Consider the following 16291-nt stretch of genomic DNA (forward strand, 5'->3'; position numbering starts at 1 on the left):
AAGAAAAAGATCTGTCTTTGGTCCTCCATATGACGCCGGCCTGTAATCCTACTTTTGACATCTGATGGGCTCCTCATCGAGGATGATATAAGTTATGACACAGAGAGTGAGAGGCGTGCCGAACAACAACATGGTCTGTGTGCCGTACGTCATTGCAGACCCCTTAAATGAGTATTTCCATCTTATGTTACTATAGAGTTCTACTTCGCTGCATTTCAGAGAGAACAGATCAAATATGATAAGTTGACATAGATAAATACCTCAACTACCTACAGTAAAATACTATTAAATATTGACGCGCCCTTAAAATAATCCAGTAATATGATACAGCGCTCACAGTGTCTCTGTTTTTTCCTGAATGAAGTAATTTTTTTCCCGTTTGGTCAATCTCTGTACATTTTGACAATAATCTCTTTGTACTGTTAAGTGATGAATTTCAAATGGTCGCAAATAAATCAGGTAGATGAGTCAATAAAGTTTATGCATGAACATGAGCGGACAATCAGCAAATATGTTTTAGAGGAATAGTTATTGGTTAAAGTGATAAAAGTGAATTGGAAGTGCGATTCCCACCACCTTTGAGCAAACTGGGAAAATCTTTCATGAACATGAATCATTGACTTTCCGTGATTGGGAGGAAACAGAGTATAGTGAAATGGATACTTAAAGGCATCTGTCATGGAATTGCATTTACCAATGAACAATCATCTGCATCGTTATCGTAAACGATTCATCACAAATGGTAATGTCCTCAACAGACCTCCGCATCCACCGCACTTGACAGCAGTGAATGTGTAACTAGTTGGCGCAGTACAGCAGGTTGATGCGGTCGAGGTCGTTCTGGCTCCTCTGCCTGGCCGTGCCGAACACAGCACTGGCGTCGGGAACAGCCGCAATGGTGGGGTGGTAGTTGTCTTTGGAGAAAGCCAGCCTGGAAGACGGGATGACACACGACCAGAGTCGGTGAGTACTTTGATGTGATCTCATATACACGTCTCTGGTCCTGAAAGGGTTAGTGCCAAAGAATCCAATGAAAACATTAAAACCATCAACGAATCAATCCGACTGACAGGTATTGTGCATCGTACCTAAACCCGGAATCTCTTATTCCATAAACGAGCCACACCGTTACCCTGAACACACACACACACACACACACACACACACACACACACACACACACTGTAGTTTACTTTATCTCAGTCCCACGTAGAGAGGACGTCCACAAACTGGAAGGTCGTGTTTCGATTCCCGCAGACCGCACGCTGAAAAGTTTCCTTGGATGAGACACTAAACCCTAAATTCCCTCTGTGACTTGTTCAGTAAAAAAAAAGGTGATTAAAGTGGCTGATAACACTAGAAAAGCGCTACATAAATACAGTCCATTTACCGTTTACATACTCCTTCATGTTACCAGAAATGCAGACTATACAGATATATAAGTTATTATATGTATATGAATCTGTCAGTTTTGTGAATGAATTATCACAAACAATTACATGCTCATTTTAAAATCAACCTGCTGTTGGCTGTGGTATCAGTGCAGCCCAAACACATTATAGAACTCATTAACATGATTTCATACTGTCTTCAGTCTTTCCATAACCCCCGGAGGGCAGACACTGAGCACCACGCAGACGAACCACGCCGCAGGTTAGATGGAGAATTTCACGTGAAGTCGGTGGGTCTTCGTTGTGATACTGACCTGCCATAGTGCACGATGGAGTTGTAGTCATACGGGGTGTTGATCTTTCTGAAGTTGTGCTCCTGACCTGCAGCAGTGGAAGAAGCATTCAGATGCTCTACTCACAGGTAGGTTCATCGAGTCATATTAGTCCCGTGAAGTGTCAAAGGTCAGCAAATGAAGCATTCAACATGCTGAATGGCACCCATCAGAAGTGTAGAATATGAAGTGTAACGTAAATAATTGCATAATATTGTGTATCTATTGCTGATATGAGGTCAAGGTGGAGCTGATTCAACCAATTTTGTATGATGTTCAGAAGTCGCCTCTATAACAAGCATTGTAGGTTGTCAAAGTGAAATCTGAAGTGCTGATAAAATGACTAGATCATTTGTCACTCGACATACATTATTGTGGTCGCAGTATGAAATGTGAACGCAGTGAACAAAGAATTACATTGAGCCACGTTGTGATTGTTCAGGAAAGAAAAATAAGTGATTGAAACGGAACTTGAGGTAATTCAGCTTTGTCATCAAATCATAAAGAAATCAAAAATAATGAAATGGATTTATCTGTGATGCACAGATCTGTTGTCAATCAGTTGTTGTTTGGCATGAAAAGCTCAATTGCGTCAGAGATGGATTTGAGGAGCAGGTCACCTTTGATTTAGCAGAACAAAAGCTGCGAGGGCCCTGTTTTCTCAGGGCAGGACCCGGATGTGCTGGTCCCTGTCAGAGCGGCACTGCTCATGGTTGAAGCCCCGGGGCTCCGTGGTAAACGCAGCCCGGACGGCTCAGAGACACGGCCTGGCCATTACCCTGGCGACCCACGTAGGAGTAGCATCTGCAGGGACGATGGTGCAGCACAGAAAGCCCCCGCATTAGATCCAAAACAGGTCACGCTGGAGCGTGGTCCCTTACTGACGTGTCAGTGACGCATCGTGGGGGTCAAAGGCCGAGTAACGCACCCTTTCAGGGACTGAAGGAAGGCTGAGAGAGGCATCGTTCTTTAATTTAGCTGCATCCATGAAAACACCAATATGTCAGTCAGCGTATTAATACATAAAAACGTCATCTGTGGTCTTAACACATCTGGTCACCGTGGGGTGTTTTCTTTGCAAACGTTTTTTAAAACGGGGGTAAATAGGGAAGTTGTTGGGAACTATTTTTCAGCAGCGAATCAATTCACATTTGGTGCTCTGCTCTGTTTGTGAACAACAGTGCAGCTCTGTGCTGCAGAGTAATAAGACCAGGCTTTGGATAAAAACTCAACACATACTTGTTAGTCGGATCAATTCATGGTCGTGTGTGATATTTGTTGGCCATAAGGAAGATACAGATTAGAAGTGTATGGATTCTAACTTTTACAGATCTTTTAAAAGTGAATCCACCATTACTTCTGAGCTCTGCATACATGCCAGAATAATACCATAGTTGTGCAACCAAAACTTCACAAGTCAGTGCTCCCCGGGATACTAACACTTAGCAGGAACTACCTGACAGGATTTTGAACATGAAATGTCTTGTTATGAACTCCAGCTCTGTATCCAGTAGATCATAGCGTAAACGTCGGCAGTAACGTTTGACCAAATGCAAACCAACATTTTTCCGGCCCACAGTCTGCGGGGAACCTATGGGGGTACTTACAGGAAGTATTAGCGATGACATAGGGAACGTAAACCTTGCCGTCATGGGATTTGGGCCACATGAATCCACGGTGGACGCAGGGGTCGGCGTTCCTCAGGTTGGGCAGGCGAGACACGGCGATGTCCCCAATGATCTGGATACCGTCCCGGTCGGGCCCTGCGGCAGCTCAGACACTGTTTATTACAGATCTGGATCGAGGCCCTCTGCATGCTGCGAGGAGCTTTCGATAATGAACAGAGCTACGCAAGAGTTTATACACCGCACCATGAACTCACACAAATTTGACCTTGACCTGTACACTTGAATCTTCTTCCCTAGAAGTGAAGACATCCCATGTCCACGCTCGGAGCATGCTGCACATAGTCAATGTAAAATCTTACTAACAAGCACACTCTCAGCCATTACTCAGACCTATACACACTTTATGATACACATAATGACGTTCCTTATTAGATCAGAGCTCGTCTGAAGATCATCACATTTAGGTCCACTGTCACACTGTGATGTCTAGAGTGCCTGATGGGACTGAGGACCTGAAAGTGATGGTTTCAACCGTAATACATTTGCACATTTTCAATTTCTTCAATTTATTTAGTTTCCTGTATATTTCACATCCTGTACAGTATTTCCTTTCCATCGCATATTTTCACTTTCTATAATTTTTTCTGTACCGTTGGGTTTTGCCTTACTTTTGCTTTTGCACTATTTAGAATGCATTTATTGTACATATTACTTATCTTATTTTTTGTACTTATTGTGCCGTGGGTCGGAGAGAAATGGATTTTCGATTCCTCTGTATGTCTGGAACATATTGCAGACATTGACAATAAAGTTGACTTGACTTGATTTGACTTGTATAACTCATCTCTAAATATGGATTTTAAATATAGATATATAGTTTGTGTTGTTTGAGTACGATGCATTTCACTGTGCCTTACTGAGATTCTCGTTGGCTTTCTCCAGCTGCTCTGTGACAGTCGGGTCTCCTTCAGCGTCGCTGTTATCGTCACCACTCGCGCCCCTCACCGCCTGCACACAGAAAGCGTGACATCGGATGGAGATGTTTTGTATGGCAGACGCTGAGAATATCAAAAGGTAATGAGCCTTTTTTTTTTTAAATTCCAGTGTGTAGGTTGAGAGGGATCTATCGAAGAAATGGAACATGACATTCCCAATACTGTGTTTCACATTTGGATTTGTTTTTCCTTTGATATCCGTCACCTGATAGACTTAAAACAGGAGCAGGGGGCTGAACTAAATTCCAACACTTTGAGTATTTTAATGCTGATACTGTTCTAGAATGAACATCCTAATTGCTCTGGGATCAAGTGATCAATGGGGACATACTGAATTAGCAGAGGACATTCAATCTTGATTTTATCATGGGACAGCCTTTAAAGCTGCCTGAATCCAAAACACAACTCAGCTGCCAGGCCTTTAACAAGAACCAAGAGACGTGACCCCATCACTGCCATTTTAGCCTCTTAAAACTGGCTCCCTATGTTACAGAATTGATTTTACTGAACACTTTTCAGGCTCATCTCCTTGTTATGTATCTGACCTTTTAGTTTACTACTCACCATCTCATAGATCCTTGGGAAGACCCGGCTGAAAACAAAAGGTACAGAGCATTTGCAGTCAGGGTCCTGAGGCTCTGGAACACTCTGCCTGAGGAAATCAGGTCGGCTGATCAGTCAATCAAACTTTTATTGGAGAGCCGTGGCTGATTTTATGTGAATAAAAAAAAAAGTCCACTTACCAGAAGGTCAGTCAGCATGCCGAAGTGTCCTTGGCCAAGACACCTAACCAGGGCCGGCCCAAGGCATAAGCGAACTGAGATCAAATTCGGATTAGGGCCCCCTTTATGTCCTAGGGCCGGCCCTTCCAGCAGTGTGTGAATATGAGAGAAAAAGCGCAGTAAATAGAATCCGCTGTGTGAATGTGACTTGTGCTTTGAGTGGTCGATAAGACTAGAAAAGCACAATATAAATACAGTCCATTTACCATTACATGGTACAACTATGATTAGATAATGACTAATTTGTTTTAAATTCCGCCTAGTAGGGCACTTTGTAATCTGGATTGAGAAAAGTGATGAGCAGATAAATAGTAGTTGCAGTAGTAGTACTAGTTGTAGTAGTGGTAGAAGTGGTAACCAATGGATGAAGAAATATTCAGCAGAATATTCTGTCACACAAAAACACAATAAGCTGCATCCTCGGAAAAAAAGGAATCAGAAAGGGCTTTGATATGAAATCTCTGAAGCACTGTGATGGTGTAAAGTTCAGTGTGGGCAACTCTGGAAAAGAAACCAGTAAACCGGTGTAATACCAGAAGTATGTTCTGATTTTCTTCATATGAAGGCAAAATGAGTCGTCCACAAGGGCACGGCCACGTCTTTACTGTACCTTTACCTTGCCCTGTATTCAAATACATCCCAACCAGATTAAATCCTGTGTAAATGTCCCTTCGTGATACATCAACAGCTTCCACATCCTTGTGGCTTTAACGTCTGGGCTCACTTCCAGCATCAGAAGTCATGAAGCGATACAACAGGCATTATATTTATGACTTCATGAAGACAGCCCTGAGCTGCACATTGACTTTCTTTTCTGACAAATGAGAAATTGTGAGCAGAAATTATACACTTATACTTATATATAATATTTTATTATTGTAGAACTGATGTCAGAAAGTCAGATGAAGGTAATAACTCAATTTTGACGGGATAAGTAGAAGAAAATGGATCATATTGTTGCCATTTCCATGTCCAGAGGTCCGACCCGAAGCAAACAATTCTGATGACATCGTTTTAGTTTGGTTGTACAAATCCTGTTGGAAACTATGCAGGACAAGAGCAACCCGTCAGCCGGTCTCACTGAGTGACCCTGTTTTGTTCTCAAGTTGTTTTCAAAGCGGTTGCGATCTCTCGCTTATTTAACTCTCGACGCGCCCGACAGATGCTCCGATTCGGTGTGGCAGTCAAACCATGACGGATTGATAGTAGCAGGGCGCAGCATGTGTGGAAACAAAACCTTCTGCAGTACGAAGCCTGGTCTGTTGACACAAGGCAGCTCGGGTCCATGGATTCATGCTGTTGATGCCAAATTCTGAACCCACCATCCCCGATTCATCCAACCTGTCCCACCGCTCTCCTCTGACCTTTCGCGTTGTTGTTGTTGTTGACAATATATATAACTGAACAAGAAAATAAGAAAACTCATGTTTTGCCATGTTTCTCAACGCATTTGTGAAAACGTACATAAACTTTAAAGTATCAAAATGACAGTGTAAATTCAGAGACTCAATTTGGATTCAGAAGCTCGGACTCAACCACGTCGAAGACCATTGGCCGTTTGTCACCATGAAAAAATGGGCACGGGTTGAAGAACACAGATTTCTCCCATTTCCATGACAGAAAAAACTAGGTTGAGTGCAAAAAGGAAAGACCTTTGCAAACTCATCTGTATGTGCCATGTCCCGTCACGGCTGTTCAAAATGTGGTCTGGTGGTCATGAGTTTGCCTGAAGAAACCCGAATCACTGTTAACATCATTTCCCTGAGGGTGTTTTCACAATCAGCCTCTTTGTCTTCCTGTGATGAGCCAGCAGACCGAAGGACTTAAAGAAGAGACGGGCCACTCTTCTCCCGAAGACGCCAGACTCAACCCGAGATGAACTCTAGACCTCTACTCCTCACCTCGGCCACGCCGCCGCCGCTGCTGTCCATCACCATGACAACCTGTCCCTCAGCATCTTATGGTACCTGGATTCAGTGAGTCCAGTGGAGCCGTGGGGGCTGCTGGTCTGGACTTCTTTGTCAGACAAGCTTGAGGTTGTGCGATGTGACGATTTATGAATATTTGAATTTTTCAACTGATCAAATGAACACATAGGACACAAAGTTTTTAATTATTTTGTGCTTCTTCCCTCCAATTATTTGTATTTTAGACTTCTTTGGTGGATTTTGAGTTAAATCCTCTGTCACGCCATCCAATGTCAGGATGATGTGATGAAGGGGAAAGACCCCTTCTCATTTTGTAAAAGAGCTGAGGCTGACCTAACACCTAAAACTAAGAATGTAACACAATGAGGAGGCTACTGGAAACTCAATAACACTCACCTTAAGCACAACTCGTCTCATTGCAATGTAAAACGGAAAGTTGGTCAGCAAAGTGTTTATTGATAATACAAATTGTGACATAAAAATAGCACTCCTCCAATCTAAGACTAGTATTTCTAATGAGGAGAAATGATTTAGATTTGGCAAGGATGCATTCAGATCTAGAGCCAAATATTTTAGCTGTTGAACTATTATCCCTGGAGTTTTTTTCCTCGTCTTGAAGCATCTAAGTGTGACTTATTGCCCATACATAACTGTGAAGTTATGGTAATAAAACATGTTCCCTTTCTACTCTGGGAAACAAAGAATCAACGTCAGTTTCCAAACGCTGCTACATGCTGCAGATTGAAAATGAGCCGATCCAGGTCGGGAAGGTTACCATTTTGTGTGGTTTTTTTTAGATTTTGGAGGAGTTGGCCCCCAACATTAGAGTCCAGCACACGTCACCCGCCAGCAACAAAACGAGGGAAATCGACTTTGACTTGAAATCTTCAGGGGAAAAAAACTCCTGCAGAATTCTGGCAGGCACGACAACCAGACGCCGCTGCACAGTAAACCAGGCCACACATAAATGTGCATCCAACATTTGAATGCACATTAAATGGTGTATTGTATTCCTACACAGGTCACTTCCGTTTCAAATGATTCCACCGTCAACAGTCCAAAGGAGTACTGCCTCATCTACAACCTAATGGAGGGTATGTGACTCGTTTTTTTGAAAATAAACACATCAGATATAAATCCAAACATGATGTGGGTCTAATTCGATCTTCTCCTTCTGTTATTACTCAAAAAGGAAGTGGACTGACTGAGGCCCCAGGCGCCAAGCACATCTGCTTTGACGGGACGTGTCCTCCAACAGGTTCCTGCGAATAAAGGCCTGAACGCTGACTTGGCCATTACAAAAAAAAATCTATTTTCACCGATATCTCAGAGAATAAATCATGGATCTTGATGAAAAAATCAGGCACATTCAGGCGACTGAATATGAATGTGTGCAATTTGATGCGGCTTGATTGAATTTCAGGGAACTGTTGGGCTTTGGCTGAGGTATGCACTCTAATTATTTATTAATTTACATATCTATGATAGGTATACATGATTCAGAATTATTTACATTAAAACAGATTCTGATTTCCGGGTAATTTCAACATTCAACACTTATTCGTACACGTTGTTGTACAGTTATTGTCCACTGGGAGGCGACACAGTCCCACAGTTCTGACCGACCCACAGCTTCAATTACTTATGCAGTATTATTTTATTCTTTTAAGCCATTAAGCCAAGACATTTGATATGTACCTTTTGGCATCTTTAATTCTGAAAAGTGTATCATTCCTTCTGACAGAGTTTAACACATGAAATAATCCTAATGTACACCCTTTAATCCTCAAACACAAAAATAACAGATATGAAAAAAAGGAGCTATTTCCTTGTTTTGCGGTTGTTTGTTTGCCGTCATGCTGGCTCATCACGAAAGGCTTAACTTCATATCATTCATAAACGATCAGACAGTGAATGTGTGCATCTACGTGAGTGTATAGCCGTTTATTCATGGACAGAGGACATCTCAGCAAAATGCCCCGGGTTAAATCAATATTAGAAGAAATCAGACTGAATACATCCTGCTGGATAAGGAGGATTTGGCTTGTGTCATCTGTTGAAAGATTTATAAAAAAATCTTTTATTGATTTTATACATATTTGAATGAGATAGAGTTGAAATTAAAAAAATCTCAAAACTATATTACTTTTGGTGAAAGTGTGTGAGATGATCGCACAAGGCAATCTAGGCTGAAGTGCCTTGCCCAAACACATTTCGGCATGCTGACCGGGGAAGCGGGATCGAACCACCGACCTTCTGGATGTGGACGATCCTCTCCACCTCCCCAGCCACTACCACTGTATGTCTTATGCAGTACTCGATATAGTACATGCTTCTGTGATATGAGCAGTAGTTGAGTGAAATGAGCAGGAGGAAACTTCCTAAGAGCCTTGTGGCATTTATTATTAGCAGGGGAGTTCTGTATAATCAGTAATAATAATAATTAGAAATAAATCATATTTTTTGTGTTATAATCGCACCTACGAGTACAGTGTGCCCAGTGAGCGTATAAAACACCGCAAATTTAAATAATTAATACATACCAGATCCTGCACGCAGTTGCATTTTAGAACAATATTACAAAAATCAACTAAAGAAACCAAAAAAAAAACCCCACATCAAATAATTTCCAGAATCAGACTTCAAATTATACATAAAGTCTGTTTGATGAGACCAATTTGTTGTCTTTTCCAAACTGAAGAAACAAAGTTGGCTAAAGGGATATTATAGTGATTTTATATTGCGCATAAACAAAGCAAGGGTCAAAATCAAAGCAGCAGAGACGGCGGCATCCGGACTTTTCGTCTCCAATAGATAATAAAACGTTTTGGTTTTTTTTACGTTCTTGTATTAAAGGTTAAAAAGACAGTATCCCCTCCATTATTACTAGTCGGAGCAGTTTTCTCTCCCTGTCTGGTACTCGGCTTCACTATGTAACAGACTTTCTGTTGCTGTTTTATACTAATCTTTGAACAAATATTGTTTTCATCCAAAGTTTGAGTAGCATATTCTTGAAATGAACTTTGTCTTGGAGCCCCCCCTTAATACAACAGGCATACACTCAAGTATTTCAAGGTTTTGTCGAGCTACTTCATGGAAAACTGACATTCTGAAACGGTCACGCGCATAATCCAGATAAAAATAACATTGACTTGGTCATAGTAGTGTCTGTAGTGGGAGCTGTTATGGTTGTAGTCGTAGTACTGACAATAGTACTACCAGTTGTTGCAAATGGTAGTTTAGTTTGGTATAGTAATGATGTTAATAACTGTATAATTACGTAAAAATATATAATGATATAATATTGTATAATAACTACTTGAAGCAGCCGCAGTGGTCTGTCAGTGTTTGCAATGTAAGATGTCATTGGCGTTCAACAAGGGCAACACTTGGGCAGAACCTGTAGATGACAGTGAACGTTCAGGACGGAGAAGGTGCTGGAGGGGATGACAGGCTGAAGTCATCAAGTTTCTAGAATGACTCATCTTGGCATCTGAAGTCGGAGCAGGTTCTTAACAAGGGTGCCATTCCTCCCTGATGCCGCGTGCCAAGTATCGGGGTTGTGACCCCGAACCATACGCTGGTCGAACCGGAGTGGCCCAAAGCTCCATCGTATACATTAAAGAGCTCATGCTGTTATGTAATCCCGGTGATCACCTCACTTTCTAAATCCAGGCTTACTTCTGATCTCATCCCACCTCTCCCCTCTCTCGGGGGCCCCCAAGTGATCGAGGCAGATTACCACCCCTCCCCCTGAGGCTGCTTCTGTTGGAAGTCTCCTCCTCTTCAAACGTTCACCGTCCTTTTTCTCTTCTTCAGATTAATGAAATATCAAGGCGAGTGTCTGAAGATGCTGGTTGCATCAGTGTGTATTCCGACCACTCTTCTGAAATGTGTAAACAATATCTCAAAAGAAGGACGCCGACGAAGCCCTCAGTGCACTGTGGGTACGTGCTGCTAGTTCTTAACATCCCCCAGAACAAAGAGATGGATACCAAGGAATACCTTGGAACGCTGTCACATTGGGCTTTATTCGTGTGGAGACTAAACCCAGTGCAAAGTGGGACACAGGTAAGCGTGTAGGTAAGTATAGTGGTGTGAAAATTATTCATCACAAATAAAAGTCCTGTGTTCACAAATTGACTGAAGTTATAGTAGTTACAGTTATGGTAGTGAATTACTCATTACTGATGCCATTAAGTAGCTCTTAAACGTCACAACAGTAAAGTAGGTCAATGTTGACAATGTTAACAACAATCAGACTCCAACAATCCCTCTCTGCCTCAAAAGTAAAAAAAGTAGACGAGTGAAGGAGTTTTGTTGCTTTCCATTACTGAGATTTATTAGTGTGATCATTAGTTGGTAAGGTAAAGGATACACATTTCTGTTAAAATGTCCCACGCTATTGAAAAATACTTTGATTGGAATAATAATTTGTATCTTATGTGACGTTGAATTACTTTACTTCTACAAAGGCACACTTCACTGTTGTCACTTTCAAAATCCAACGACGCCATTTATACGTTTCCTCTCTGGTTGGTTTGACAGCATGGGTGGATCCTTGGAATGAAGACCAAGAACAGTGACTGCAACCTTTCACTATTTAGTAGAAGCACCTGCCACACAACCGTGGGATGGTGGTGAAACAGAGAGAGACAGTGTGAGGGAGCAAGTGAAGGGAGGACATGGAGAGGGAGTGAGGTTAGAGCTGGGGGGGGGGGGGGGGCTTCAGATCAGCAGGGATAGTGAGTGAATAGAGGCCTCGTTCAGCTACTGGCAGCCCCTCAGGGAGAATCAGACGGAGACGTGGCCCAGATCCCAGTTTCCCTTCTCCTCCTCCTCATCCTTCCCTCCACGTCCTTTCTCTCCGTCAGTGGAGTCCCTGTATCGAGACCCTCCATGTCCTCCCGTTTCAAAGCGGCAGCCAGGACACGGGATCCGACCGGGGCTTGCCGTCCCGCTCGTTTCCCTTTTTCTTTCCTGGTTGCCCGCCGGCCCGGCCCGGCTTCAGAGCCCCAGCACACAGGGCCCAGTGATGGCCGCCCGGCCGCCCGGCTGCCCTCTCAGTTGGACACGTCCCCCGTCCACAAAAAGGGAGTCGTTGTGCCTGCTGTGTGCCTCGACAAAGGGTGGGTCATTTGAGCCAAGTATCCCTACACAGGCTGGGGGGGGGGGGATTCTGGGCCCTGCTTCCTGACACCCAATGGTGGTGTCTCCGGTCGCATTCCTTTTTCTCTTTTCTGTTATAATAATAATAATAATAATAATAATAATAATAATAATAATAATAATAATAATAATAATAATAATAATAATAATAATAATAATAATGATAATAATAATATATTGGATTTATAAAAGTCAAGTACCCAAAGCGCTCATACAAAACAAGACAAAACAAGAAAAAGAAAAAACAGAAAAGAAGAAAGTGTAATGGGGGGGGGCTAGGGGTATGCAGAGGAGAAGAGGTGGGTTTTAAGGCGTGACTGAAAGGTTGTGAGGGAGTCGGAGTCACGGATCTCTTGGGGGAGGGAGTTCCACAGCCTGGGAGCAGCCCTGGAGAAAGCTCCGTCCTCCATCCCTGCTCACTCCCCCGGCACAGGGCCCTGGCAGCGGACAGGCGCTTTATTATGATTCTGTAGATGACCCATGTGACTCCCCTGGTCAAAACCCCTGTGGAAGAAGCTTCCAGTAGGAGAGACAGGGGCGGTGCCACACTGCCTTTCACTTGATTTACACTTTGAGTTGTAAGTTTTGATTAACAAAAGTGTTACCGGTGGAGCGGACACGGAAATGCGACAGTGTGACACTGCCTGGCTTCTGTCACACTGGCTCCTCCGTTCTCCCCCGCGTGGAAGCTTCTTCACCAGGTCAATTCACAGTTGGTGCTCTCACACCGATTTCAGTCGTGTCCCCTTTTAAAATAGCCGACAAAAAAGTGAGGTGAAGTTTTAATTTCCCCTCCACAGCTACGACCACGACGGCATGCACACTTTTACTTTTGATACTTCAACTAAATTGTGTAATTTTACACTGTGATACTGATGTTTTTTTGTCTGATTATGTGAAAGATCGGATGACTTCCACCACAGCAATGTTAGAATATAGATATGGTTTGTTTTATTTGAATGATATCCTTTAGAAAAAGCTAATTCTGCCTGTGTGCTTATAAATGAGACCAAATATAGAACCCCCTGGAGGTAAAAAACTCCCCCTCGCTGTGATAATTCGCCCTGTGCTGAATCCCATGTTCATCATGTGCATGGGACTTACTCATATTAGCATTCACATGCTTTCACACTCTTTGTCACAGATGTTCCTCAGGTCGTAACTTCATTCCAGAGACTCATTTGGAGGCAAGGTTACCCATAAACCCTCTGCCTCGTCTCCCTTGCGAGGGCCTGTGGTCGCCCCGACCGGTCAGGCCAATTACAGCAAACATGATTTGTCACATTCGGCACTGAGTCAGCATTCGGTTTGAATCTGGTGAGCAAACAGTGGCTCTCTTTGGCTGCTTCTTGACAGCACAGTTTGCATCGGTGGACGCAAATAGATCAAATGGTCACTGACACTCTGAGCACTTGGGATTATAATGCAAATATGAGAGTGAGATGGAAAGCTGAAGGGGGGAGCAGTCATGGCATTATTCCAGCCACAGCAACAGATTGCATTAAAAAGACCAAGGCAGCAAATATGCTCAGCTGACTCCATCACCCAATGACCAGAATGCAGGGGATAAACATAGATAAGCCGTAACCGTAACTGTGGCCGACACGTCTGCTGTGTTGTGCGTGACATCAAACAATAGACATGTGCGTGCCTGCTTGTTTCTCCAGCTCGGGCTGCTCATTTATGTTTCATGCTCTGCGCGGGACCGACTTCGGCGGCTGCCAAGAACTGCCGACACTATTGCTATGGAAACCTGCAGTGTTGCACAGGCGTCAAACAATACACGTGGCGGCGACGAGACGCTGACAAAAATGCGATGAATGGCCTACTGTATGTCAAGTTGTCAAGTCAGCGCGTGTTGAATTTGCATAGTGCCCAGAAGGATGGAAACTCGTCCGAGGGGTCAATGGCATTGGTTAAGGAAATGCCCGGCAACGACGTCACTATGTTACATAATACAAAACCACCGCTGTCGGCTTTTCCCAAGTCCTATGACTCCTCCTTTGCACCTTTCCTTGACCTCATGATGTTTTCCATTGGGGACAAGGAAAAAATGGTTAGGAAAAGGGGATAGGACAGACTGTCCGAGTCCACACCCAGTCAGAGACCAACTTCCACATTCACAGCAGCGGGAGAAAAGACCAGAATGCAGCACTGCCACAGGACATGTACTGGGGTCAGTGAAGGGTCATGGCTCGCACTTTTCCTCCGCCTCCTCTCCTCCTGTGCCATCCCTATAGCACTGTTGCACAGGAAACCTCTTTCTCACAACTTCTTCGGCAAAACAGAATGAGATTCTCTCACCGAATGAGAGAATCTCAGGGAGAAGTTGTTTCTTTCAAAAGTTACAGCCAGTTTCAACTCAGGAGCCGGTGCTACATCTCCGGAGGCCCCCATAAGCAGCGGCTAATGACGAGCTTCCTGTCAGAGGAGGGGAGGGGGGATTATCTCCACATGACAGCTCCGTCTCCGCTGATCTCACTGAGATTTAGACACGAGTTTGGGGTTTGACACATGACGAGACAGAAAAACAAAAAGATCTCTGTGGGAAAGAGACAGGGATTCACATCTGATATCCCCCCGTGCATCACCAAAATGTGAGTGGCCGATACAATGTAAAGTGTGTGTGTGTGTAAAAAAGGACAATTTGAAAGCATTGTGGGGTAGAAGCAATCACATCTGAATCACATACATCACATCTAATGTCAATGTACCACCAAGTCATTAGTGAGCTGTTTGCACTGAAAACAGATGTATTTCTCTTCACAACTGTGAATCCAACTGTCTTTGTTCTTTTACATTTGCTGCAACAATACAGCTGTTGTTGGATGAAACCCTCGCAGATCAAAGATTTCAGCTGCTCTTCCAAAAAGGGAAAAAGCTTTTTTTTATTCTTATTCTAACAAGGGTGGACTTCTGAGTCTGTCCAACATGGCCTGAGACATTTTCCAGAGGGTTTGTTTAACCCTCAGAGAAAGATGTAATCCCTTTAAGCTTAAAAACTGTAGATTTTCTAGAAAGATATATACGTTTACCACATGTTACCTCTCAGGTGAGGGAAGAAACATCGCACATCCGTCAAGCCAACCCACGGCCAAGCGCTCACTGTCACCAGTGAACATCGATCGTGCAACATTTGACCCAAATAGAGACTTAATAACCTCATTCTGGATGACCAGGATGGATCAGCGTCCGTTAATCCTAAACGCCACATCTGGGAGTTGAGAGGGGCCCCATCCTCTCTCTGCGTTACTGGGATAAACAGACCCAGAGCAGAGAGATTTGAATTCGGCGCATCGACTCGTGTAAGATTAACATTGGGCTTTTGATCCGCTGTGTGGTTCCAATTTGTTTGCAGTCAAATAAGATGGCCAACGGAAGTGAGGGCATATTTCAGGCCTTTTTAATGGTTGTTGTGTTTTCTGAGAGAGCCATTTAAACCTACATAATCTGCCCACATACGTTCTTTTCATACTCAGATCACATTGGATCTATTTGACACACATTTTTGCTCAAAGTGACATGGAGTGAAGGCATTCAAACCCCCTTGGAGGAGGACCAATAACCGGGATGTTAGCAGAAATGGAAGTGCAACTGTCCAAAATAAACAGCAATCTGTCTAAAAATGCTGAATTTTTCCTCTTTTTTTCTTCCTCCCTTCATGAGACATACGCAGACCTCTGTAAGACCTCGTCCGAGTACTTGGCCACGCAAACCCGGTGAGATTGTTTGACACGGATCTATACGATTGATTTAGTGCAGTTGCGAAGAAGCTGTGAGGAGTTTAAACAAAAACACGGACACGGTGACAAACTGTGAAGTTAGTGTACTGTACCTCGCTACAACTTTTTGGTACTGATTTATTTTCATTTTGTGCTACTTTATGCTTCTACTTCACAACATTTCAAGGGGACTTGAAATGTTGACTTTTTATATCACTATATGTGATTCAAACAGTTTACTATTTCTTGCCAATCCGATGCCTTGACCAGCATCAACCTGCAGATGGCATAACAATGTACCAGCAATACTATTCCTATACCGCTAGATATCATTTACATACAAT

General features: G+C 43.3%; 1 protein-coding gene across 1 annotated transcript; it reads right to left on the reverse strand.

The window, feature by feature from the left end:
* Positions 1–798: 798 nt before the first annotated feature.
* On the reverse strand, positions 799–7065 carry LOC124850123 (high choriolytic enzyme 1-like). Its single transcript, XM_047333330.1, has 6 exons — positions 7030–7065; positions 4269–4359; positions 3315–3486; positions 2475–2527; positions 1706–1802; positions 799–931 (listed from the first exon to the last, which is right to left on the reverse strand). Exons 1-6 carry the CDS (start codon positions 7063–7065, stop codon positions 799–801), a joined length of 582 nt encoding a protein of 193 aa, XP_047189286.1.
* Between the last annotated feature and the right edge of the window lie 9226 nt (positions 7066–16291).

The sequence above is a fragment of the Scophthalmus maximus genome, chromosome 7 (genome assembly GCF_022379125.1).
Source record: "Scophthalmus maximus strain ysfricsl-2021 chromosome 7, ASM2237912v1, whole genome shotgun sequence".
In the NCBI taxonomy this organism is placed as follows: Eukaryota; Metazoa; Chordata; class Actinopteri; order Pleuronectiformes; family Scophthalmidae; genus Scophthalmus; species Scophthalmus maximus.

Coding starts and splice junctions, on each gene's coding strand:
- LOC124850123 (XM_047333330.1), bottom strand. CDS start 7,065: ATGGTGATGGACAGCAGCGGCGGCGGCGTGGCCGAG. Junction 3,487..4,268: donor GAAAGCCAACGAGAATCTCA/GTAAGGCACAGT, acceptor GAGCTGCCGCAG/GGCCCGACCGGGACGGTATC. Junction 932..1,705: donor TCCATCGTGCACTATGGCAG/GTCAGTATCACA, acceptor CCCGTCTTCCAG/GCTGGCTTTCTCCAAAGACA.